The sequence below is a fragment of the Branchiostoma lanceolatum genome, chromosome 1 (genome assembly GCF_035083965.1).
Source record: "Branchiostoma lanceolatum isolate klBraLanc5 chromosome 1, klBraLanc5.hap2, whole genome shotgun sequence".
Taxonomy (NCBI): domain Eukaryota; kingdom Metazoa; phylum Chordata; class Leptocardii; order Amphioxiformes; family Branchiostomatidae; genus Branchiostoma; species Branchiostoma lanceolatum.
In genome coordinates, this window is record NC_089722.1 from 5258143 (window position 1) to 5285150 (window position 27008).

General features: G+C 41.9%; 1 protein-coding gene and 1 long non-coding RNA gene across 7 annotated transcripts in view; both read right to left on the bottom strand.

The window, feature by feature from the left end:
- LOC136430698 (radixin-like) overlaps positions 1-27008 on the bottom strand; it is a 75865-nt gene that overhangs the window by 38317 nt on the left and 10540 nt on the right. For all 6 annotated transcript variants that reach the window (XM_066421546.1, XM_066421536.1, XM_066421526.1 and 3 more), the window contains one exon: positions 6166-6249. In XM_066421546.1, coding sequence (XP_066277643.1) covers positions 6166-6249 — 84 coding nt within the window. The remainder of the gene's footprint in view (positions 1-6165; positions 6250-27008) is intronic.
- LOC136430693 (uncharacterized) lies at positions 15515-20641 on the bottom strand. Its single transcript, XR_010754924.1, has 2 exons — positions 20473-20641; positions 15515-17542 (listed from the first exon to the last, which is right to left on the bottom strand). It is a non-coding gene; the product is annotated as an uncharacterized lncRNA (long non-coding RNA).

Sequence of the window (27008 nt, forward strand, 5' to 3'; positions counted from 1 at the left end):
AGAGTTAAACAAATAAAGGTGTGGTGAGAACTGTCTGAAGTTATTCCGAACATTCCCAGTGTAACGGAATGGATCCTTATCAGGGAATGTTGTTGAACAAAAATGCATGGAATCACACTGGGAATTTTAATTGTATACCTATAAGGAACACTAAACAATGGTGGTTTTCAACTTAAACTTTAGCCAACTGTGAACACATCAGTGTTATGAATTGTAAGTGAAAGTTGTTCAAGTTCAGCGATCAGGAACATTTTCTTTACGTTAAAGGAACTGTCACCCTGTAAACATGAAGCTGTTTACATTGCGACGTTTCTCAGTTAATGAAAAAAGAAGTGTTCATTGAGGCACACACAGGTGCATGTATCAAGACTAAACAACAATAACAAACAAGAAGCCTGGGAAAAAACTGGACTTATTGTACAAGCTGTGAAGTTAAATACTGTACATAATTATGTACAATGTAATAGTTAAAACTTCCCATATTCCATGCACAATGGCACATAGTTGACTATTGAGTAACATTCCCAGAGTCTAGACTCTTGTACATGTCTTCTTGTTGAACATGTACCTGAGACCACATCAGTTCATTTCCTTGGTTCTCAGACAACTAAAAGTGAAATTTAGCACAAGATTAAGATGAAAAGTTAACTCTAGACTACATCAACATACAACCTAGAATTAAAAACTGTGTGCATCATGGCACAGCCTGTTTTCATGTTGATCTTCCTGTTCAGCATATTCTTTTTAATACTCAGAGAACCTATACATATGGCTTTAAACCAATTTGGCATGGCCTGACAAGTTTACTGAGTCCGTACAATTTCATTACCAACATTTCCCTTACCTATTACCGTCCAACCTTCGCCTTGATTGCAAAAGATGGCATCAATCTCTTTCTACTGTGCAGTCGGGACCTTTCCTAATCGCAACAAGGAAAAACTGTCTGCATTTTCACTGTCCCTTTGGTATGGTGCCTTCATGTTCTGAATTTGGAGTGGCGGCAAAAATCAGCTAAGGTTAGCCTGTTTTCATGCGGCAAATATAAAGCACGTCTGGAGCTTTTCTTTCAATCCAACAAACTTCAACTTTGAATTAATTTTTTTTTTGGGGGGGGTCATGTTCATGGAGGGATAGGACTTCAGGGATAGAGGAGAGAAAGCAACATGAATTGAAAGTTGTTGTAGTATTTCAAATTCACTAACATCAAAAGTTTTACATAGTTTCTTCAGTTGCTGTGCTTTTCGGGGTCCAGTTTCAACTATTTGGCTTCTTCAAACTCTTGATGAAACTCTTGCGGTTACTTCACGTTTTCAGACAGAGCTAGATTACATCATGTCGATTCCTCATTACTAGTATCTACAAAATACTATTAATATAAAAAGTGCACCATACTGTGCCCCTATAGCTGGAATGGTTCGTTCTAATAGCCATGGGGCGTGTCAAGGCCAGGTCACATGGCTCTCCTGTCTGGGACAACATGGCCGCCATTCATCATGGACAGGCCCATTCTGACTTCAGGGGGGGAATGTGGGGTTTTGTGTCTAGTCAGCGATATTTCTGAGACTTGAACTCTGGAAACTTATATTCATGATATAAACATCAAACAAACAAACCTTAGTACTAACAATCCCGCAAGATTTGAGCCCAGGCCCCAGGGGTATGTACAAATGTAATGTAACACCATCAGAGTGTCTGACAAACTTTGTTACAAGGTATGTGAGCTGGCCAAATGTGGACGTTTGTGTCTAGTCAGTGTTGAACTGTCCTTGCTGAGACAGTTTGGACAAAATCTGAACACAGACATTCAACAAACAAATAGTATATTCATAGTCATAGAACTACCTGCAATTTCAAAGGAGAAGAAATTAGTAATGAGCAATTAGTTATAAGACTGTTAAGCCTCAAGGTATGTGACTGGGTTTGGCAAGGTGTTGAGGTATGCACCCAGGTCAAATGGGGGCTTTTGAAGAGCCGACATGAACAAACCTGTTTATTTTCTGAAACACAAATAATATACAATCCACAAATAAGAGCAATTGTGTGCACCAAAGACACTGAAGTCAAGGGGAAATTTATCTCAATGAAAAGGGGACTTTCAGAGGGTTTTTCTTTCCAAATCATTTTCTACAAATAAATTGTGATTCATAAATTATATAAGTATAAACCTCGAGCCTTTGTCTTTTTAGCCAACCAACTTGCAAGTTGTTAACAATTTTCTGCAATCTCCAACCAATTTTTCCTGGGTATTTCAAGCCTTCATACTAGACTTCAGTTCAGACTTACAACATAACCAGTATAATTACTATTTAAGCACACTGGGTTTCCATAATGCTTCTCCCAGAATTGTCTCACTGCCTCTGCCATTTATGGCCTTGACATTCACTCAGCTTTATTTCAAACAGCCAGTAACAAAGCTTGATACATGTTCGAACACACAGCTGTATAATACAGGAAAGCCGAAGGCTGGAAAGTGACAAATCTTTCTCCTTTAGTTGTAAGAGTGGCTACAAATCTCGGAGCGTCCACGTATCGATTCAGACTGCACAAGAAACTATGTTACATTTTGGTAGGCCAACACTTGAACACACTGTCTAATTTGACTGTCCGAAATACTGTAAAAGGAGAAATGTTCGCGGTGGTTAAAGTCTGCGTTTTTCACAGTGACCTATTTAATGCGAACTTAGGTTAAAACCACCGTGAACATGTAACTTATAGTATAAGGGACATATTCTGTGGTTTTAACTTAAAACAAAATTTATACAGTAAAACACTGTAAGGCAGTTTGAAACGCAAACTTAAAACCAAAGTGAACATTATTCCATTTTCTTACTACAGCACCAACATTCCCCCTTTTCACAGTGATGCTGAAGTGGAAGATTAACATGAAAATTGAGTCTGAAGGGAAAGTCTGTACTACTACATTACATACTGTATTCTTAGTTCACAGAGTTTCAGGGTGAATATAGTCAGATTTATCCTCCTAGCCCTCTGTTTTCATCTTGTATTCCCTCGTCTTACTAACCTACATCGACTGAATGTCAGAGAACGCAGGAAACAGATCAGTTTGGCCACAGGACAAATTTATAGGAGAATCCATCTATATATAATCCCCAGGCCTAATGGTGCTTTGGAGAGGGCTACAAATGGCCGGGGTGATTCTATCAGGAACACCTGAGTGTGTCTGGATAAATGGTTTTGAACTGCTGCATTTCTGTTCTGTAATAGAATGGAGAAACCAGCTGGTCACTTCAAGTTCAACACAATAATTTGTTTTATATCTGGTGGTTTACACGCTTTAGACTGAATGCATCATTCTTGAAACTGCCAACTGCTCATTCACACGACAACTACATTTATAATATTTGATTTTGCCGGGACTTAATCTTGTGTAAGAGGGGATAGGAGGTTTTCCCTATGTTATATGTTCGCAATTGAAGCAATTCTGTAGTATGGTGGTAATACTGATTCATTAGACATGCGTTTTTGTGGTCAATATAAGTTAGCATATGACAGGAGCTGGAATACATTTGTCAGCAAAAACAAAAAGCACTAATGGACTAATATGTTTCCAAGACAACTATTTAATGTGCTGACCCCGGCCCTCTAATTGACGATTTCAGCTCCCAAACATGACTCCAGGATCAATAAGTTTTACAACAGTTATCACCCCATCGCCCTGCGCTAATTAGGTCAATTCGTTTTACAAAAAAAATTGTTGTTTGACCCATTTTACCCCCTACCTACAACAATAAAAGACTTTTATTGCTTATTTCAGGCTTGCAAAAATTTGGTTTCTTCTCCATTCATCATTCTATTTAGCATAAAAGGCTATGACTCCCAGATTTACTCTGAAGTATAAATCCAAAAATACAGAGACATATATTTTGCTCCAGTGTACTATGTCGTATTTAACTAAATACTACACAAAACTCTCACTCTTCTGTTACACAGACAGTACAAATACAGACCCTCGGAGTCAGAGGTAGTTAAGTTCAAAGTTCAGGAGGCTACATGTAGTTCACTGGTAGCAGAGTGTGCTCAGCAGAGAAAGTAGTATGTACATACCATTTTTTAAGTATTTAGTGTGACCTGGCCGGGGATTGAACCCACAACCTTCTGGATTCAAGGCGATCACTCCACCCCCCAGGGCTAATAAGTAATAATAAATATCCATGAATCTATATCAGGGTCAGCTGTAGTTACACACTCTGAGATCTCATACATTATATAACAATAAGACAGTTCAGACCAGTTATAGTTTATAGCAGTGCAGGTGGCTGTGGGTAAATGAGTCTGTGAATTGCCCTGCAATCATCGATGATGGCGGTAATGGCAAACTGGAATCCTGGGGCCAGGACTGGGGGCAGTTTAGTCCCGCTAATGTGCAATAAAACATTCGTTCAACCCTCTTCTTGTTTTACAACCATGTGGAACTCTACAACTGCGATAAAATCATGAATTGGTGAAAGTTTCCCATCTGTACGCAAGGCCATGGAACAGGTTTAAGGCCACTGTTATTTCCCAGTTCCCGGACCTTGTAAGGTAAAATTTCAGGAAGACAAGATGAAAACAGACGGCGGGTAAGAGAACTTACATTTGCCTCTGTTCACTCCCTGAAACTGTGTGAACCAAGGTACAGACTTTCCACTCAGACTCTGTTTTCATGTTGATCTTCCAGTTTAGCAAATCATTTTCTTAAACTTTAGTTAAAACAGAGATCCAAGGAATCGAATTGGTGTGGCCTGAGCGTAGATCGAATCTCGAAGCATGCGTTACAGATGAGAAATGTTTGCGGTGATTGTAAAGTGGGTCAGGTCAGAGTGCTGGATCAGGCGAGAGGTTTCCTGTCTTCAGGTGTTTGTACGTTATTGATCTTATTGTCAATCACATCAATCAGTGTACGTGTTGAGAAGGCTGACCCCATGGGGTGCCTGGCTGTGGGTAGGTTTTGATCCAGTTTAGCTCATTGAAGAGCTTTTCTTCCACTGGTCGTGACAGAGAAGACAGACACTATGTACAATATTTACAGGTTCAGTGTTCCGGTGAAATCCCCCCTAGCTCTTTTCGACAAACACAATGAACAGTGGAACACGGCTTAACATCCCGTTCTAGGGACTGCGACCCATTCCGATAGCGTGCATGTCGGGTGAGCGACAACAGCTGGGATCAAACTCGTGGATTCTAGTTCCAGAGGCAAGATTGCTAACCACTGGACTACGCACGCTACCACAGGTTTTGTGGTCTGTAATTCACCTGGTTGTATCTGAGTAATCTGTTGTAACGTGCTCCTTGACCACCGTAACACCATTTTACGTCCCTTCCAAAAGACGGTGCAGCTCCTACAAGGATATCCCTTCCCCAGATTCGAACTGGGCTATCCCAGTTGCCAACTGATTGGAGCCAGGAGCTCAACTGTGACACTGCTACCAACTGAGCTACAGGGACATTGGAACATCCCTATGATGTTCTTATGTTAATAAGTAGGACAAAATGGCCATTTAATTGTAATAGCATGCTATGAGTGACTCTACAGGTAACACTGGTACTGAGCTACACACAGGTAACATGGTGCACACAAAACTAAAACAGGAAGTCATCATTTGAAGAAAATTCAACACTTCCTCACTATTCCTCCTTACATTTCATGGTGAACACGACTGGTTACAAGGGAGCCTAATGAGCATGTTTCGAGTCATGAGGTTTCGTCATTTGGTCTGTGATGCGGCATTCCGACAAAAATTCCACCATACAACCGCCTTTCACAGCGCTGTGTGGAGGAATGCATGGAGAATCGTGTCCAATCATGGGGAGAATGTGGCACCATGCACAACTCTGGGTACTGTACGTCTACAGCAAACTTTGGCACACAACACTGGTATATATATATATATATATATATATATATATATATATATATATATATATATATTTAAGTGCTGGAACATGGTGGCATGTCAGGAGATTCAAACCCAGGACCTCTGGGTTCTGTGACAAGTACCCTATCCATTATTCAGAACTCAAGTTAGAGACTGTTGTTTGTTTGTTGTTGTAGTACCCACCTGGTCGAAGAACTGTTTTCCAGTCATGTTTCGATGAGTTCGGGTAAGAGTCTGTTTGTTTGTTTGTTTGTTTGTTTGTGCGTTTGTTTGTTTATTGTTTACCCACCTGGTCGAAGAGCTGTTTGCCGGTGGTGTTTGTCTGGATGGCAAACTCCAGCTCGGCGTCCATCGTCGTCACTCGTACATTCACCTGGAGGAACACAAGGGGCATCAGTCAGTCACATGTACAACAGAGGTATAACAGTCAATCATAAATACAAGATACACCTGTCAGTCATGAATACAACAAGGGACACCTGTCAGTCATAAATACAACAGACACCTGTCAGTCATTAACACAAGGGACACCTGTCAGTCACTGACATAACAAGGGACACCTGTCAGTCACTGATACAACAAGGGACACCTGTCAGTCATAAATACAACAGACACCTGTCAGTCATTAACACAAGGGACACCTGTCAGTCACTGACATAACAAGGGACACCTGTCAGTCACTGATACAACAAGGGACACCTGTCAGTCATAAATACAACAGACACCTGTTATCAATGAATACAAGGGACACCTGTCAGTCACAGATATAACAAGGGACACCTGTCAGTCATAAATACAAGCGACACCTGTTAATTATGAATTAAAGGAACACCAGTCAGCCACAACTATGACACCTGCCTTTCAAGAAGGATGAAACAGGTGGTTTTCTTTATATTTGTACAATATTCAGTTGCAGGTATTTCCAAGCAGATGTGGGGAAGAGCGATAATAACATAATATGCTTAATGTATGTCAGTTCTAGATTGTACACGGTTTCTTGTTTACTGGCTCTCGTAAGGTGAAACATTAGAACTGACAAACAATCAGAAAACTGCATATAAATATAAAATAAACCACCAAAAAGCCTGACTCATAGGCCTGCTAAGAGGCTAGGGTCTGCAGTAAACATCATAAACTTTAATCAGCTTTTGAATTTAGAAACATGTACAAGTTACTGAATATCAACATTGACTGTCAAAACAATTCTTTCACAATCAGAGTGAAAAACAGTACTGTGATTTTAGTGAATAACACAGATTTTGTTTATGGTCAGATGTAACATTTAAAATATTAATGAATCAATTGGAACACGATTTATGGTAATTTTTTTTGCACGCACGATTTTGATAATCCAGATGACTGCAGACAAATTGAACAATATGTTTTGTCAACATGTTTCCTTCCTTCTGGGTCAGGTAGTTACTAAAATATTCAACAATCGTCCCCAAATTAGACTATTCATTTATTCCCCCCAGTTTAGCATGCAACACACGGGGCTCTGATTTCAGTGGGGCAAAGAAGAAATGACCGCAGAGTGTGGCCGTGTGTCACTGTAAATTCAGGTTTCAGTGCTTTTTCTGATTCTTAAAATTGAAGAATATTCTGTATACTAGTGTACAATGGTACTTTTAGCACAACTAGAAATAGAACCCTATAGCCTACAAAAATATCTTACTAGGTGCACTGGTGCAACCAGTCAAAAATCAGGTGCACAGCTCCAATTTTGGGTGCACAAAAGTGCACATTTACCCAGTATTTCCAGCCCTGACACATTTCTTCGTCGTATAAACAGAATTTTTATCATGAGGCGACACATTTGGCAACACTTTTGGAACATATGGAAAAATCCCCTGCGAAATAGAACAAAGACGCGCCGATTAACGAGGCATTAAATCTGGTTAAGCGTGTCGCAGGCATGTGTTTTATTGGAGACGTATTGTAAACAGTCAGTGCACCATCCACACACCATATGGGCTGCGTCCTCATGGGCCTTGTCATGGGGAACTACAGGAGGGGGATCAATTCATGATGAGGAAATCTGGTCATTCTTATAATTATTATTGCTAAAACAAGTCTTTCACTATTCAGGGTTTCCAATTATTCAATGAATTCAACCATTCCTATTATCCTAGACATTTTACAAGGTCAAATTTAACAGTTCTCCTAAAATACACATATTTATGGACGTACTAATTTTGTTATTTGCATTTATTTCATTTAATTGAAATTGCAACACAGTAATACGCAGGTCACCCAGGCAGCGATGCTTTCTAACAGATCAAACAAGGTCAAATATATAAATTTTTTTTACACAAAGAGATCAAACTACAGTCCAAGTCGAAGTGAAAACTCGACCAAACCATTGTGTTATTTCTGCCACAATGTTCTCAATCAAACGACAATGAATTATATTTTCTACAAACTTAAGAGACAAACCATTTTTCTATGCGCCACCTTGCCATATCTTTCCTACAATGTCTAATGCACCACAAACAGAGAGTCCCCAGACAATCCAACCACAGTCCAAGTTAAAGTCTATCAATCCATATCATATAGTTTTTGATGGCAACTTGAAAGATTCATTTTTCCCAACAGCAACATGCTGTAATCTTTCTCTTGCCACTCTAGATCTAGCCTTTTCATCATAGCTTATCACATGGTCATATCAATTCTTAACATAAATCCAGAGCACACAGACAGTCCAAGCTCAAGTCCTTAAACTTGACCATACCGTGACGTGTTTCCATCGCGAGGCCAGCTGGTCGCACCACCATAGCAACCAGCTCATCCTGTCCGCAGAACCTCAGGAAAAACTCCCGGCATCACGTGGCCCCACATGGCCCCAGCCCTCCTACCGGTAAGGCCATGTTCATTGCATTACATGGATGACATCATCTGGGAACCCCAAAACTGGTGCGAGCATGCGAAACAAATGAGAGATTGGCAAAAAGAAAATTGCCATCATTATGAAATCTAAGTGGTCAGGAAGAAGTAATGGACGATTCTTCATTTTTGTTCTTTCACATCTTCTTCGACTTTGGAATTGACTTTGGCATTCCACGTTACTCTCCGTTTCTGACATAGTCTCCTGCAATGTATAGCATACATTTGCAGCTTACATTCTGCAACTTCTATGTACAGTTGATGGAATAGTCGTGAACTTCTTTTTCTTTTTTGGAAACAGACGAAAATCGATGCCCGCACGGATGTCATCCATATATTCGAATCCACCAGGCCCTACCTCACGCACTGCCCTCTTTACCGGTAATGTGAATTTCGGAGGACATGTAAATGGGGGGTAATGCCCTAACAAGAAGGATCGACATCCATTTGCCGAATCCCCGACTAGAAGGGCAATTATCACTTTCACGTAATCACATTGCTTTGTCCAACGCTCGCCTCTCTTCAATTAATGGAAGTGCTACAGAAGTGGCAATAGACGGCGTGTAGCGAAGGATCGCCACTTGGACATCTGAGCCTGACTCATCAACAGAACACTTTGGCTGGGACAAACTATTTGATCCCCTTCATTTTATTTCAATTCCAACTGGGAGAACAGCTTTGAGGTCAAATCAAAGCACTGAATACAAGCTAGACAACAAGAAATGAGGTGAAATGTATGACTGTCCTAGCAGCATTTGTAGCGATGTCTTTTGAATGAGGAATCAAATACTGTTGTCATGTTCAGCATTATATGGGGGAGGGGGCATCTTTTATTTTAGAGAAATGTACCTTTTGTGTCAGCTGTCAAGCAATTTTAGTTTGTTTTTTTAATTAATTCTAACATGAGAAAGGCTGAGGCATATAATGATATAGTTGTCAAAGGAAGGTATTAGCCTGTTGGGAATCGTGCTACTGCAGCACGACATACTGTAAATGCAGAAATATTTGCTTCAAGCAAGGATTTTTCATACTAACTCTATCCTAAAATGGTTTGAAACATATTTCAATCCCCCGAAGCTATTTTACAAATCATACATGTAGTTTTATTACCATGAATATAGCAGCAATGAAGAATGACATACAGGAAGGCACAGTTTGGGGAAATGCCATTTGTTCAGGACAACTCCCTTGGGTGTACTTTAGCAGATCCTTATGGCAATTTTCATCGTAATGGTCGCTTCTATGAACAAAATGGAAATTCTCTGGTGACAACAGCGGCAATATTCAATTTCTATATGGGAATTGCTTACAGAATAACAGCGGAGAAAAGGATGAAATTGCATTCCTGTCCCCAGTGGGGGTAGGGTTACTCTCTAATGACTGGTGATGAATTGATCTTGTCAAATTTTGTAACTCCTTCTCCTATTCACACACAGAAACGGCACACAACTGTTACACTTGTTCTTTTGTAGCGAAGGAAACATCGTCTGTCTAATTGTCATGGTATCTTTATATTCCCGTCACGCACTCACATAAAAATTACCCAGGGAAAAATCCTACCAGATAGATTATGTACCGTCTAGATTTACCTCAGTCTTAGGTTTGTGATCCACAGAACAAGGAGGTTAAATCTCCTTGCACAGAAGTATTACACAGTTTTTACAATGGATTATCATCTACTAGACAGAAGTACGTACAGTATCATAATATATGGCTGTTTTTTTATTAGTATAATTATACCTATAGTCTTCAAAGCATAAAGCAGGGGGTCCCTAAGGGCTTAGACTTCAAAGCCACCATATTAAAGCTACCTAAGGCAAGATTATACACATAAAGATGTCACAGCGCTGGGAAATACTTACACTAGTTTCGGGCGGTCGTAATCCATCATGTCAAAACTAACTTTCTCTTTCCGATGCACACAGGAGTCTCATCATCCTTCAGTATTAGTAACTTACACTTAATTCTTTTTATGAAGGCTTACTGTAAAAGCAGAAATGTTTGCGTGATTTTTTGTTCACGGTTTTGGCGGTAAACTCTTTACGCCGAACTTAAAACTACTACGAAAAGCCGTTGCAATGATTGACTGTAGCACTACTATTGTTTCAACGCTAACTCAAAATCACCACAAACAAGTTTCATTTTCTCCCTACTGCGAAACTAAATCCCCACTAACATTTACAGTATTTATTTTTATAATCTCTGTTAACACTCTCATTATATGTTGAAACGTTTTGTTATTCCATGCCGAGGTTCTCCCTCCAGAAATCACTGAAAATGCCAGTAGGCAACATGTACATGTACATCCTGGTGAAATAAATAAACTGAAACTGACAACAAGTTTAAGTTTTGTTTCTTTTACAACACACTTCAACCCAGTTGAACCTTTGTCCTTCCCCTATTCACCAGGACAGGATAAGAATGTAAGCTGTCAGCATGGGAGAATAGTCCAAGTGCTGCGCAATAGAACCATCTTGGCTCCCTTCCAGCCCAACATGTCTGCCACTGACTGTCTGTAGTGTTGTTGGGTCTACTGCACAAGTGGTGGTCAAGAATGTTCTTATATAATAAGTTATATATGACAGGCGTGAAATCTGTGGACCTTTACATACTTAAGATTTAGGAAGAAGGAAGGATTGAGTGAGATCTTATCGCTGTCCGTGTGTCAAGTGTACGAGTCACAAGTTACACTGGGACCATCTTTTAAGTTATATTGTATAGATTATTTCTACTGTCGACACACACACACACAAACACATACACATACACATACACACACACACACACACACACAGACTCAAGACACAACCACACACACTCATGGTAATCATGGATATCCATTCAGGGCTGGACATTTATTTTTGGGAAAAGGTGTACGGGTACACCTAACCTAAAGATCTAGGTACAGAATAAATTTTGGATGCACAACATAAAATAAAGAAGAATGGTTGGTCTGACAGTTTTGCCCAAGGCTTGAAATTTGGAATGCGACATGTTTTAGAAAGAACACCTGAGTAAGACCTACTACACTGTCAAGTATGTCAGTCCCAGGTAACTGTGCTGTCAGGGCCATTGTCTCTGACTATGAATTATACATTGACTGAGTGCCAACTGCTGTTGTACTTTTCTTCTGGAATGTTCTTTCATGGGGACGGGGCATGAAATCTACTTCTTCACAACTTAAGTCTTGCCCAAGAAGTATATAGTATAAGTACTGAGTTTTAGGTGCAAGCTCAGCAAGTATGACTGATTTCAGAGTTCATTCATTCACTTCTTTGAGCCTCGGGCAAATTTCAAACATAAAACGAATTTCAGACAAAATTCCGTCCATAACAAGGAAGTTAGCAGCAAAGCGATTTCAATTCAAAGGTGCGATGCCAATAATGCAATTGTTCCCATGCCAGTAAGAAACGCCAGGAATTCTAGCTTCGGCTATGGCTCCAGGAATGTCATTTTCAGTCACTAGGCCTTTACCGCATCCGAACATTCATGAATATCAAAAGACGTGACGTTCTTTCATATTCCAATCTTTGCATGCAAAATGTCTTTCATGTTCCTGAAACACACTCTGAACAATTTGAACCTACACAATGCACAGCCAGGTGGGATGTTACTATAGTTAGACCCCTCAGGTGACATGTGTTGGCAAGGTGAGGTCACACCTGAGAACCTACAAGTCTGGACAGGTATGGGTACACCTGAGTACAGGTAGATACACAGGTATGGCGCAGGCACGTGAGACATGCTATCATCATCTGTCACTGCCAACAGTGTGTGTTCTGGCTTCAGGCAAACTTGGTCGTATGAGGGGCGGAGGTATGTGATACTGTAAATGCATTTATTTTTGCTGTGGTTTCATCTTGCGGTAGGAGGGAAAGAGGAGGTTTTCGCAGACTTTTGAGTTTGACGCTTGGGGTTGAAACATTTCTGTAATACATAGAAAAACAAAACGCATATATTTGCAGTACAGTAATAAGACTTCATGGTAAGAGGTCACTGCAAAAATAAAACCCACTGCAAACATTTGAAGATTTACAGTAACACCTGGCCTTGTCCCACCTTTACCTGGGCCTCATTACTTACTAGTAGTAGACAAAGGTGTGCACAATGTTTCCTAAGGTTTTACATTGAGGCCTAAGGGTGAAAATTTAGGCTACAACATTGTGTGCTCTGGCCACAGGCAAACTTGGAGATAATACATGAAACTATTACTAGGGGCTGGGGTACAAATGTACCTTGACTTGCTATCACCTTTTCTGGGCCTCATCTTTTATCATTATATTGCAGTGAAGACTTTGAAGACTTCCATAATGAGTAATGTTATGTTTACAACTTTGGCCCTGACAATACGTTGTGATTGACGTAAAGTAACGATCTTCAGCACTTTTTACCTCAACCTTTGTAAACACAGACCTTGACTTTACCAAGTTCCTCCTGACCTCACTTTATCATGATCACCTCTGTTGATGTTGGCATACCAAAGTGATACTGTACAGTGCACAGGGAAAAATGCACTATCATCACCTATGGTCACTGAAGTCAGGACTTGAAATAATATGTTCTTCTGTTTCTTATATAAATGTAGTAATACAATATGGAGCCTGTATCATTTTGGGTTGCCATATTGTAAGTTGTTAATATTTTTTTCTGCAATCTGAAAAATGTCTCTGCAAATTTCGTGGATAGAAGAAGCTGCACTATCTTACATGTGAACAGCACCACACATACACTCGTACCAACATCTCCATACAGAACACAAGACCAGATACATGCAAGTCCTAATCACTAAAGGCATCTAGTCTCTACGAGACTAACCACACTTGCTGAAGGGAGAATATTTGCGAGGGGAGTTTGGCCTCCATAGCCTTTCATTCGCAGGGGCGGGGAAATGTTAACCTTCCCACAGACTGACTATTCTGGCAAATTATTCCTTCTTTGGCAGAATTTTACAATCCATATCCCTGTAGGGAGGCCTGGTGGAGGCTATATGGCATCATGAATCCCCTTCTTGCACACACAGCAGAGACCTTTGTACCCCACTAACCCAGAATGGCCCCTCCCGTAAACCGACCACACCTGTAAATACAACACCCAACAAACTACAATCAACACTCCACTGTAAATATATACACCTGCAAACTCTCAACTTCACTGGTAATCTGTTATGAGCAGATTTTACACATCGGATGGGTTGGATAGAGTTGATTTCCGATCGATACGGCATGGAAATGAATGCGTCCACAGAAAAGTCCTGTAGAATGCTAATTTGTTTATCTTCCAACACTGCACAAACAAGGGAGGAGGGCCTTTGTACTGGTGGTTGCGCTAATCCTAACACTTTACACAGGTATGTCTCTCTCTGTACCTGCCTTAATTACATCAGCTTCAAGGTCTGGGCATGATTCAAGTCCCACATCATTACACTGTTGCATACCATTAGCATGGACATTATGAAAGACTTAATACCGAATTTGGGAGGGGCACTTTAACAGACTGACACAAATGGTATGTTCCCCTGACCTTTGAACTTCAGACCATACCTGAAACATTCCTGTTTAATGACTGTACATTGTATATACATGTATGTAGGTGTAGCCTAGTACCAATTAGCAAAATCTACCCGCAATGGATACAGAATGGTTACATCATTGTGTGTACATTCCAGCTTGATTTCGTATTCTTTCTGTGTTGTTCTTTTGTAAACACGGGTGCTTTGAACTTGGCTTAAACATAACACTTAGCTACTCCTGAATTTATCCATATCCTCAGGGTGGCTTTAAAACGGGATGAACTAGTACTACAGATCTTTTAGCTTTGAGTAATGTCAAAGGTAAGATACTGGAAATGTCTGTGGGCGCAGCAAAATATACAACAACTTGTTTTATCATTAGTAAAATATCGCTAACTTTTGTTATTGTTATTTTTTGTACAGTTAAAAGACATCTAAATTTTAAGAAAACATCATTTATTCATTCATTCATTCATCATTGTTAGCTATATTATCCCTGTATTACAATGTGTTGACCTCATTTTGGAGACATTCACAGTGAATCAGCAGAAATCCAGGACTACCTGTTATCCTAGCTTTGGTACACAATTCTAACATGCTATCTCTGAGTATTTCTTACTATTACCTGATATGTAGTCATCTTTCAATGTTCTAGTACCTCAACATACTCACTTACTACTATGACTGGTAAAAATTTATTTGAAATGATTGCAGGAGTGAGATTTAAAGCAATTTTTGATACCACCTTCACTATCACCCCCCTCCCCACATTCATTCAGTCTATGTTGCAACAACATTTGGTCAGACTTACGATATAGATTTTTATTCTAGCAGACCTACACACGTAAGATAACCTAAATTTTTTCTACTGTAAACATGTGAACCAACAAGTCACAGATATATGTATAGGCCACTCAGTACAGTACAACTAAGTCAAAGGTACCATACTCAAAGCTTTTAGCCAAATGGCACAATGCCCTCTGAAAGTAACTCCAATAATCCCTGGCAAAACTCTGAACAAAAATACCCAAGAGACCTGAAAAATTCATTACTATATAACCACTCCTAACCTTATTTGGTCTCAATTACAGATAATCATACCAGCAAACTGCCATAATTAAAGGTCACGTTAGTCCAGACATCATTTAGAATTACAGTTTAACAACTGGCCTGAGACTAAAGCATGTTGTAAAAGCTACACAGAAAGTGGACAGGGAAGATGTATTTGAAACAGAATCCAAAATAATAAGGGAAAATCCATTTTATTCCCTTTTTTTTGACGTGAAAACAAGAAAATTAAGCTTTCTATTCTATCAAAATCCAGCCTTTCCGAGGTATTATTCGTATTTTTAGTATCTTGATTTCAAACAATTTCAACTTATCAAGGATATGCCCTCAAGCGAAGTTTGGTTCCTTCAGCATACTTAAGGATATATCCTTCATCCAATGACTTACACCTTGAGAGACTAAAGGATATATCCTTTCTCTGGACGACTGGAGGATATATCCTTACCAGCAATAAAGGAGATATCCTTTTTCTGGAAGGGTAGAGGATAAATCCTTTTCTGGAAGGGTAGAGGATATATCCTTTTTCCTGGAAGGGTAAAGGATATATCCTTTACTGGAAGGGTAGAGGATATATCCTTTTTCTGGAAAGGTAGAGGATATATCCTTTTTCTTGAAAGGTAGAGGATATATCCTTTTCCTGGAAGGCTAGACGATATATCCTTCCTGGAACACTAGAGGATATATCCTTTTCCCTGCACTAGAGGATATATCCTTTTCCTGGAAGACTAGAATGCTAGAGGATAAATCCTTTCTTTAGAAGGCTGAAAGATTTGTGTTTCTTTGCAACATTGATCTCTTTTTTACCCCATAACAATGATGAACGCCTTTATCAATTAGTAGAATACTACATTTACGAGCAATGTATGTAAGAATATGAACAAGTAAATCACAATCCAAATCTAAAGGGGATAATTCTATTTTTTACCTTTTTCCGTTTTAAGTCTGAACTTTTAAGATGACAAAATGTTGGAAATAAAGCTTGATATGACATAACAACAAGATTTACAGACACTAACAAATTCAAAAAGACATCTATACTTTCTTAGATCTGTGGCCCTCGTATAGGAATTTCCGAACAATTTCTTAGATGTTAGAGGATATGACCACTCTGTATAACACGACTATGAGATGAAATGGTCGACATAAACAGTACAGACACTGGTTTATCAATATAAAAAAACCTACAAGTCTTACCCCTTTCTGTTTCCTTCTTTCAAATTTGCAAGTATCCTTTATCCTTTGACTGTTTACAAGAAAAGTATCATGGCATGTTATATGTTACCAACACCTGAGAACAGTATGTACAGAGAAACGTTGAAACAGGTGTTTGAAAATGGGTATCAAATAACACAGTATAAAAACAATACATGTTTAGTTATCTACGCGATCCCCCATGGAACCGAAACATTACCAAGCAGAGACTTCGGTCGGGGGCTTTTAGTCGTTGTGGTTGACGCGATTTCTTACACGGACCAAGGTTTTCTAATGCCGGCAAGGGAGTTTCGCTGCCGAGGGACGACTGCCTTTCTCTCGGCGACATAACTCCCTCGGCAGCGAAACGCCCTTGACGGCATTAGAGAACCTTGTCCCGTGTAAGAAATCGCGTCACCCCCCTCCCCCAAATATATAAATATATACGACGCCGTTCTAGGAAGTCTGCGAAGGAGGCTACCAGCCGTAAGATTTCGCGGCCACTACTAGCCCCCCGACCGAAACCTCTGCTTGGAGAATAACTTTGGAGTCTTGATGTTTACGATGTAGAAGGGACCTTCGAAGGGCTCGGAGTTGGTGCTGGACATATACTGGATGAGTTATCATCAGATGACTTCAGTTAGTGTCCTCTGCGTACGCGCGTTCAAGTCGTACTCTGCGCTCTCCTATCGTGCTCTGCTAACATACAGTATTAACCGGGTTAAACGCGTTGGCTCGGCCATCTTCATTGAAGTCATAGACATCGGAATTGTCCCCTTCGCAGCCGCTGGGATTGGTGGATGGGATAGGCTGGTACTCTGAACTGAACTGGTTTGTACCCGGAATTGGCAGATACGGGCTCGACAAGAGGAAACACGGCTGCTCCTGGCTGAGTTGACATGATCTGGGGCTGGACAATTTGCAACATCCACGGAATGAGGCCGGTACAGGCACCCTGGCAGTCGCACCGAGTCTGATCCTTGTCTTTTGCCCGAACTGTGTGGTATGCTGTTCTCTGTAAAGACAGAAATACGAAAGGAAAAATTGTAAAAATAAGGGAAATACGATCGGATACGTGAATCAATGCAGAGCGATTGGCAGCATACACCCCGACAAACCAACCGTTTCGACGGGCAAAAGAGCAATAACTAGAAAACGCATTACTTCTTGCGTCAAATATGTATTCAAACCATACTCACGCCGTAGTTATATCTGTTCTAGATATTTTCTAGGCTATAGTTTAAGCGTAATGTGTAAGGTGATATTCGTTTCTGTACTACACGCGTGCCCATTTCCTATATATGGTGAATAATAGCGATGAGGAGGCGAAAGTTGAAGATATAAAAGCAGCCAACACCTGAGCGTTGACTCTGGCGGAACCAATTTGTTATGCTTTATGGCTGCGCTCATTAACATGCAATTGTCACATTGGTGTCAGTTAGCCCTACCCCGTGCCACCCGCTACCTAAATTGTTTGTCAGCTGCATGCACTGTAAACTGTATGATCTCCAAGCAGACGGGTGGCGCAGACGTCTTGTGGTTCAGGTTGCTAACTCAGAACCTGTCCAGGTTCGAATTCCTGACAGATATTGATGCTGTAGCCTTTACAAGAAAGCGGAAGTATACATGTTCTGATCAAATTCCATGGATCCTTTGGCCCAAATTCGACCCTAGGGTCGACCCCAGCTCTGACATGTTATGAGAGATTGCATTCGTCATTTCGGATAGTGACGTAAAGCCGGCTGTCCTGTGTATGCGTCAAACCTATGCACGTAAAAGGACCCAACACGCATATCGAGAAGAATAGGGGGTGACCCTAGCCTGGAATCCCGACCTATTTATAGCTGCCGGGGTCTCTTCTGTCCTCCCTCCGCTATTTTGCGGAGGGAGGACAGAAGAGACCCCGGCAGCTATAAATAGGTCGGGATTCCAGGCTAGGGTGACCCAGTGTGCTTGGCCAGAAACGCGAGCCGTAGCGAAGCCGGAATGTACTGCCACTAGCTACTAGAAAAAAATGCTTCACCTCAACTGAAGATGACTGCTTTATCAATCACCTACCTTACAATACCAGTTTCACCACTTATTCTCCAAGCAGATGTATGCTATCAGAAAGAAGAGTAGACACATCCATACAGATGTAAACAAACAGACACATACTCTTTATCCGTGACTCCTGCCCCTCCACTTCGACTTTGTTGAAAAGCGGCCCGTGTGACTGAACAAGTATTCGAAAGAAACTAAATGCTTTGACTTGACTTGATACCACAATAGACATGTGCAAGACGACCCTGCCATACATCTGCTTGATTAAGTTAATGATTAGCTAGGACCAGTCTGTGCATGTGAGCCTGCATGTCCTAGTTTTGAAGAACAGGCAGGCTGTTTGTGGGAACTCTCCAGGGGTATCTACAAGCAGATGTAGGGAGGCAACATCATATCTTTTCGCACTCCACAATTCACAATGCAAACTCCCTTGCTACTAACGGCTTGAAGCTAACCAATTCACATTGCAAATTTGATAACGTAGCGAAATCCTTGAAATATGAATCGGTCGCGCGTCCTTTTTTTCTTCTTTAACTAAACGGGAATAGGACTATACATCACCTTAGATGACCATACCTCGATAAAAATACATGGTCTTTTTATTCACTAATTTAGGAGGAGAAACGTTACAGTCCATCATCATCAGTTCATGCCGGGGTCTTTATAGCTGCAACTTCTTCCCATAGTTGGAATTTTTCGGCTTGACCGTGCAGGAAATGCGCATTACCAGCGACAGAAATGCAGAAAAGACATCTCAAAACGACCATCTCTTCATCTGCTCGGAGATAAGAGTTTGACGCTGTCGTGATTAGAGCAAGCTTAATATTTTGGTCTCAAGCGTGACAGTACTCTGTTTAGGCAGACGGTCAGATAGCGGTCAGATAGCGGTCAGAGGTCACCTCGAGTCACAAGGGTGATCAGAGTTTCTCTGAGTTGAGTCACGTTAAGTTTATCAAGCTAAGGCCTTTATTTTACTTCGAAATGCCAAAGTTCGGCCCACACGGCCGCTTTCATGTTTGAGTTTCTTTTCATTTCCTTTGAACAGAAAACGGGGCAATGATTTTAAGAAGAAGTTTACAATCCTTCCAACCAACATCTGCTTGGAGAGTAAAGACAACCACATGTGTGTGTTTATTTTGCGCTGGGGCTTTCTGGTTTCGGGCAAGCGGCAGGAGATTTTTATGGGACAAACAGACCGGGTCCTAAGACAGACTAGCGTACTCTCCGAGCAGATGTAGGGAGGCAACATCATATCTTTTTTTTGACGTACTGTATTTTTAGGCGGTTTTATCGGTCTGTCTACTTTGTCATTTTTGTATGTGTCGCTAACCCAAGTGTGGGTTGGCTACACACAAAAATGACAAAGTAGTAAGCCCGATAAAAACGCCTAAAAACACGTCAAAAACTAGCCAGCACCCCTCCTCTGCTTGGAGAGTAAGATTTTCGGTCTGAAAGAACGCCCTACCTGACCTACATGATGCCCTTTCCCCTAACAATGACATCCTTTTTTGTCCCCAAATGTTCGGAAAACGAATGACATCCTTTCTTGTCCATATAAAATGACCGGAACACGACTTGTAAACCTGTGCACTGACTAGTCGGTAAAGAACATTTGATACCCTGTCGAGGCCTGTACGTTCCGAACGGCGTGGCTTAAAACACAAGATAACAATGACATCCTTTCTTGCGAGTCGCCCGAAGCAACTTTTATGCTACCATCTTAGCGATTTTTGCCTGTTTTTTTCAAGACTTGCGGTTGCCCGCGCAAATAAAAAGTTTATGAGCAGACGAGAATCCCCCCTCCCCTCCCCCTAAAATACGGCCTCCCTGTGAAAGATCATGGGACCGGGAGGGCCTCTTCCCAAATCACGCGTGGTGCAATGTATGATTTAAGAAACTTACCTTCTTTGGAGAGGTCTTATTCCAAAACAGCTTCATTATTTTGCCACAGATGTCCACAAGGTCGGGGTTTGTTCCATACGTACGTGAATGAAGGATACCCCAACAAGAGACGTCGGCTGCACTGACGATAACAAGTTTCCGTTTATTTGAACCACATGGCCGGAGCCGGGTTTCATCAGAGTAGAGTAGAGTAGACACGTAGAGGGGTTGTACATTATGTGAGAAGGGGAATTGATGCTCTAACATTACACGGACGAGTTGGGACAACCGTTGATCATGACACAGCTTCTTACAGTGGAGTTTTTAGTTCAAAGGACCTCCTTGGTCGGTTGGTGGGATGCAAGCAGCTCAGAGTTTGAACCTGAAGCTCTCGACCGTCGTACAGAACGACTCTGCCTCATCCCTGCGAAGCATATAAAGAACACTCCTGGAAGAAATCCTCAAGATAGGCCAAACAAAGGGGTGGTTATCTAGAGTAGGGCCTATCTGTCGGTTGGAGGTTGCCGTGTAAAATTGTACTTCACTGAATTAGATACCTTTAGGAAATATCGAAAATACATCATAATTTAAATATCTTAAATATATTACCTTTTACCTTAGAAATATCGTTTGATTGTAAACTGTTTCTTTTTCCTCTTCCTTCACGGCAAGGAAGTTATATGACCACTCAACTGGCAAGGGTCGGTCCAAACCGTCCAATACTTCAAGCAGATGTTGTTTTTGACCTTCTGGTCACATCCCCGCGTTCTGTTCTTCCGGCCCAGCCAATGCTTGCATATCTACAGTACAGCCTGGCCGGAGGACCTTTTCCCCTGGGGCAGGTTACTCGCATATACGATTTTTGGCACCGTGTAGATATGCTTGGAAATTAGTGTAACTGGTAGTGTAACATGTTTGTCTTGAGGACATAAAGATAACGAGACAAAATAGAAAGCCCGACAAAACGACAGTGGGTTGTACATTATCTAAAGTAGACGTCAAGAGCAATCCGGAGACGAACCTCTGCTAACAAAAGCTTATACAACCACTGAAACTGACAAAATCTAGACGGTCCCTCATAAATCATTTCAGACCCAAAAACTCAGTGATATTCGGAATCCTTGAGGTAGAAAAAACGAAACTTGCAACCACAGTGCCAATTCTATTTTTACGGTATTTCAGGTAAATTAAGGATCAGCTGCCAAGAGCACCAGAGTGCCAACTGTATCTCCTACCAGCCTTCCCCGGCCAAAAGGAATTTTATTATAATATCGCCTCGCATCGGGCGAATGGTCGACTGATATCCAGGCTAAATATCGTCCCTGTTCATCTAGGTCAGCAATATAGTAATAAGATTTAATCTTTACAACTGGATAAAACACATATGAAAACCAGACGTATTGAGCGCCCGTCCTGCAGCTCCTTGTCAATGAGGAGAATGTAGCATTCACGGCACGGACGGGCGCTCGAAACGTCTGGTTTTCATATGTGTTTTATCCAGTTGTAGAGATTAAATTTGTTTACTCTGTCATCCTGTTAACTTTCAGGGTGAAGGCTGGGAGCGGAGCTTGGGTAGCGGATTAAAGACTGGACTCCAGGCTGTCAGCTCCCAAGCTCCAGTCAGCCCCAATATAAGCCATTCTCTGGCTAGCCTGAATGCCAGACCCATAATCTCTGCAATATGTATCGATAAATATTTCAGAGATTGGGGGTATGGCATCCAGGCTACTCTGACAGCCCGATACGATTTATCCCATGGAGATCTGCTTTGAGTTTAGCCCCCGATCTCCCAGGCCTGCAGGCTCCCTTGAAACAGAGGCCTCTAAGGAAACTTGACCTGCCCCAGGGGAAAAGGTCCTCCGGCCAGGCTGTACTGTAAATATGCAAGCATTGGCTGGGCCGGAAGAATAGAACGCGGGGATGTGACCAGAAGGTCAAAAACAACATCTGCTTGAAGTATTGGACGGTTTGGACCGACCCTTGCCAGTTGAGTGGTCATATAACTTCCTTGCCGTGAAGGAAGAGGAAAAAGAAACAGTTTACAATCAAACGATATTTCTAAGGTAAAAGGTAATATATTTAAGATATTTAAATTATGATGTATTTTCGATATTTCCTAAAGGTATCTAATTCAGTGAAGTACAATTTTACACGGCAACCTCCAACCGACAGATAGGCCCTACTCTAGATAACCACCCCTTTGTTTGGCCTATCTTGAGGATTTCTTCCAGGAGTGTTCTTTATATGCTTCGCAGGGATGAGGCAGAGTCGTTCTGTACGACGGTCGAGAGCTTCAGGTTCAAACTCTGAGCTGCTTGCATCCCACCAACCGACCAAGGAGGTCCTTTGAACTAAAAACTCCACTGTAAGAAGCTGTGTCATGATCAACGGTTGTCCCAACTCGTCCGTGTAATGTTAGAGCATCAATTCCCCTTCTCACATAATGTACAACCCCTCTACGTGTCTACTCTACTCTACTCTGATGAAACCCGGCTCCGGCCATGTGGTTCAAATAAACGGAAACTTGTTATCGTCAGTGCAGCCGACGTCTCTTGTTGGGGTATCCTTCATTCACGTACGTATGGAACAAACCCCGACCTTGTGGACATCTGTGGCAAAATAATGAAGCTGTTTTGGAATAAGACCTCTCCAAAGAAGGTAAGTTTCTTAAATCATACATTGCACCACGCGTGATTTGGGAAGAGGCCCTCCCGGTCCCATGATCTTTCACAGGGAGGCCGTATTTTAGGGGGAGGGGAGGGGGGATTCTCGTCTGCTCATAAACTTTTTATTTGCGCGGGCAACCGCAAGTCTTGAAAAAAACAGACAAAAATCGCTAAGATGGTAGCATAAAAGTTGCTTCGGGCGACTCGCAAGAAAGGATGTCATTGTTATCTTGTGTTTTAAGCCACGCCGTTCGGAACGTACAGGCCTCGACAGGGTATCAAATGTTCTTTACCGACTAGTCAGTGCACAGGTTTACAAGTCGTGTTCCGGTCATTTTATATGGACAAGAAAGGATGTCATTCGTTTTCCGAACATTTGGGGACAAAAAAGGATGTCATTGTTAGGGGAAAGGGCATCATGTAGGTCAGGTAGGGCGTTCTTTCAGACCGAAAATCTTACTCTCCAAGCAGAGGAGGGGTGCTGGCTAGTTTTTGACGTGTTTTTAGGCGTTTTTATCGGGCTTACTACTTTGTCATTTTTGTGTGTAGCCAACCCACACTTGGGTTAGCGACACATACAAAAATGACAAAGTAGACAGACCGATAAAACTGCCTAAAAATACAGTACGTCAAAAAAAAGATATGATGTTGCCTCCCTACATCTGCTCGGAGAGTACGCTAGTCTGTCTTAGGACCCGGTCTGTTTGTCCCATAAAAATCTCCTGCCGCTTGCCCGAAACCAGAAAGCCCCAGCGCAAAATAAACACACACATGTGGTTGTCTTTACTCTCCAAGCAGATGTTGGTTGGAAGGATTGTAAACTTCTTCTTAAAATCATTGCCCCGTTTTCTGTTCAAAGGAAATGAAAAGAAACTCAAACATGAAAGCGGCCGTGTGGGCCGAACTTTGGCATTTCGAAGTAAAATAAAGGCCTTAGCTTGATAAACTTAACGTGACTCAACTCAGAGAAACTCTGATCACCCTTGTGACTCGAGGTGACCTCTGACCGCTATCTGACCGCTATCTGACCGTCTGCCTAAACAGAGTACTGTCACGCTTGAGACTAAAATATTAAGCTTGCTCTAATCACGACAGCGTCAAACTCTTATCTCCGAGCAGATGAAGAGATGGTCGTTTTGAGATGTCTTTTCTGCATTTCTGTCGCTGGTAATGCGCATTTCCTGCACGGTCAAGCCGAAAAATTCCAACTATGGGAAGAAGTTGCAGCTATAAAGACCCTGGCATGGACTGATGATGATGGACTGTAACGTTTCTCCTCCTAAATTAGTGAATAAAAAGACCATGTATTTTTATCGAGGTATGGTCATCTAATGTGATGTATAGTCCTATTCCCGTTTAGTTAAAGAAGAAAAAAAGGACGCGCGACCGATTCATATTTCAAGGATTTCGCTACGTTATCAAATTTGCAATGTGAATTGGTTAGCTTCAAGCCGTTAGTAGCAAGGGAGTTTGCATTGTGAATTGTGGAGTGCGAAAAGATATGATGTTGCCTCCCTACATCTGCTTGTAGATACCCCTGGAGAGTTCCCACAAACAGCCTGCCTGTTCTTCAAAACTAGGACATGCAGACTCACATGCACAGACTGGTCCTAGCTAATCATTAACTTAATCAAGCAGATGTATGGCAGGGTCGTCTTGCACATGTCTATTGTGGTATCAAGTCAAGTCAAAGCATTTAGTTTCTTTCGAATACTTGTTCAGTCACACGGGCCGCTTTTCAACAAAGTCGAAGTGGAGGGGCAGGAGTCACGGATAAAGAGTATGTGTCTGTTTGTATACATCTGTATGGATGTGTCTACTCTTCTTTCTGATAGCATACATCTGCTTGGAGAATAAGTGGTGAAACTGGTATTGTAAGGTAGGTGATTGATAAAGCAGTCATCTTCAGTTGAGGTGAAGCATTTTTTTCTAGTAGCTAGTGGCAGTACATTCCGGCTTCGCTACGGCTCGCGTTTCTGGCCAAGCACACTGGGTCACCCTAGCCTGGAATCCCGACCTATTTATAGCTGCCGGGGTCTCTTCTGTCCTCCCTCCGCAAAATAGCGGAGGGAGGACAGAAGAGACCCCGGCAGCTATAAATAGGTCGGGATTCCAGGCTAGGGTCACCCCCTATTCTTCTCGATATGCGTGTTGGGTCCTTTTACGTGCATAGGTTTGACGCATACACAGGACAGCCGGCTTTACGTCACTATCCGAAATGACGAATGCAATCTCTCATAACATGTCAGAGCTGGGGTCGACCCTAGGGTCGAATTTGGGCCAAAGGATCCATGGAATTTGATCAGAACATGTATACTTCCGCTTTCTTGTAAAGGCTACAGCATCAATATCTGTCAGGAATTCGAACCTGGACAGGTTCTGAGTTAGCAACCTGAACCACAAGACGTCTGCGCCACCCGTCTGCTTGGAGATCATACAGTTTACAGTGCATGCAGCTGACAAACAATTTAGGTAGCGGGTGGCACGGGGTAGGGCTAACTGACACCAATGTGACAATTGCATGTTAATGAGCGCAGCCATAAAGCATAACAAATTGGTTCCGCCAGAGTCAACGCTCAGGTGTTGGCTGCTTTTATATCTTCAACTTTCGCCTCCTCATCGCTATTATTCACCATATATAGGAAATGGGCACGCGTGTAGTACAGAAACGAATATCACCTTACACATTACGCTTAAACTATAGCCTAGAAAATATCTAGAACAGATATAACTACGGCGTGAGTATGGTTTGAATACATATTTGACGCAAGAAGTAATGCGTTTTCTAGTTATTGCTCTTTTGCCCGTCGAAACGGTTGGTTTGTCGGGGTGTATGCTGCCAATCGCTCTGCATTGATTCACGTATCCGATCGTATTTCCCTTATTTTTACAATTTTTCCTTTCGTATTTCTGTCTTTACAGAGAACAGCATACCACACAGTTCGGGCAAAAGACAAGGATCAGACTCGGTGCGACTGCCAGGGTGCCTGTACCGGCCTCATTCCGTGGATGTTGCAAATTGTCCAGCCCCAGATCATGTCAACTCAGCCAGGAGCAGCCGTGTTTCCTCTTGTCGAGCCCGTATCTGCCAATTCCGGGTACAAACCAGTTCAGTTCAGAGTACCAGCCTATCCCATCCACCAATCCCAGCGGCTGCGAAGGGGACAATTCCGATGTCTATGACTTCAATGAAGATGGCCGAGCCAACGCGTTTAACCCGGTTAATACTGTATGTTAGCAGAGCACGACAGGAGAGCGCAGAGTACGACTTGAACGCGCGTACGCAGAGGACACTAACTGAAGTCATCTGATGATAACTCATCCAGTATATGTCCAGCACCAACTCCGAGCCCTTCGAAGGTCCCTTCTACATCGTAAACATCAAGACTCCAAAGTTATTCTCCAAGCAGAGGTTTCGGTCGGGGGGCTAGTAGTGGCCGCGAAATCTTACGGCTGGTAGCCTCCTTCGCAGACTTCCTAGAACGGCGTCGTATATATTTATATATTTGGGGGAGGGGGGTGACGCGATTTCTTACACGGGACAAGGTTCTCTAATGCCGTCAAGGGCGTTTCGCTGCCGAGGGAGTTATGTCGCCGAGAGAAAGGCAGTCGTCCCTCGGCAGCGAAACTCCCTTGCCGGCATTAGAAAACCTTGGTCCGTGTAAGAAATCGCGTCAAGCACAACAACTAAAAGCCCCCGACCGAAGTCTCTGCTTGGTAATGTTTCGGTTCCATGGGGGATCGCGTAGATAACTAAACATGTATTGTTTTTATACTGTGTTATTTGATACCCATTTTCAAACACCTGTTTCAACGTTTCTCTGTACATACTGTTCTCAGGTGTTGGTAACATATAACATGTCATGATACTTTTCTTGTAAACAGTCAAAG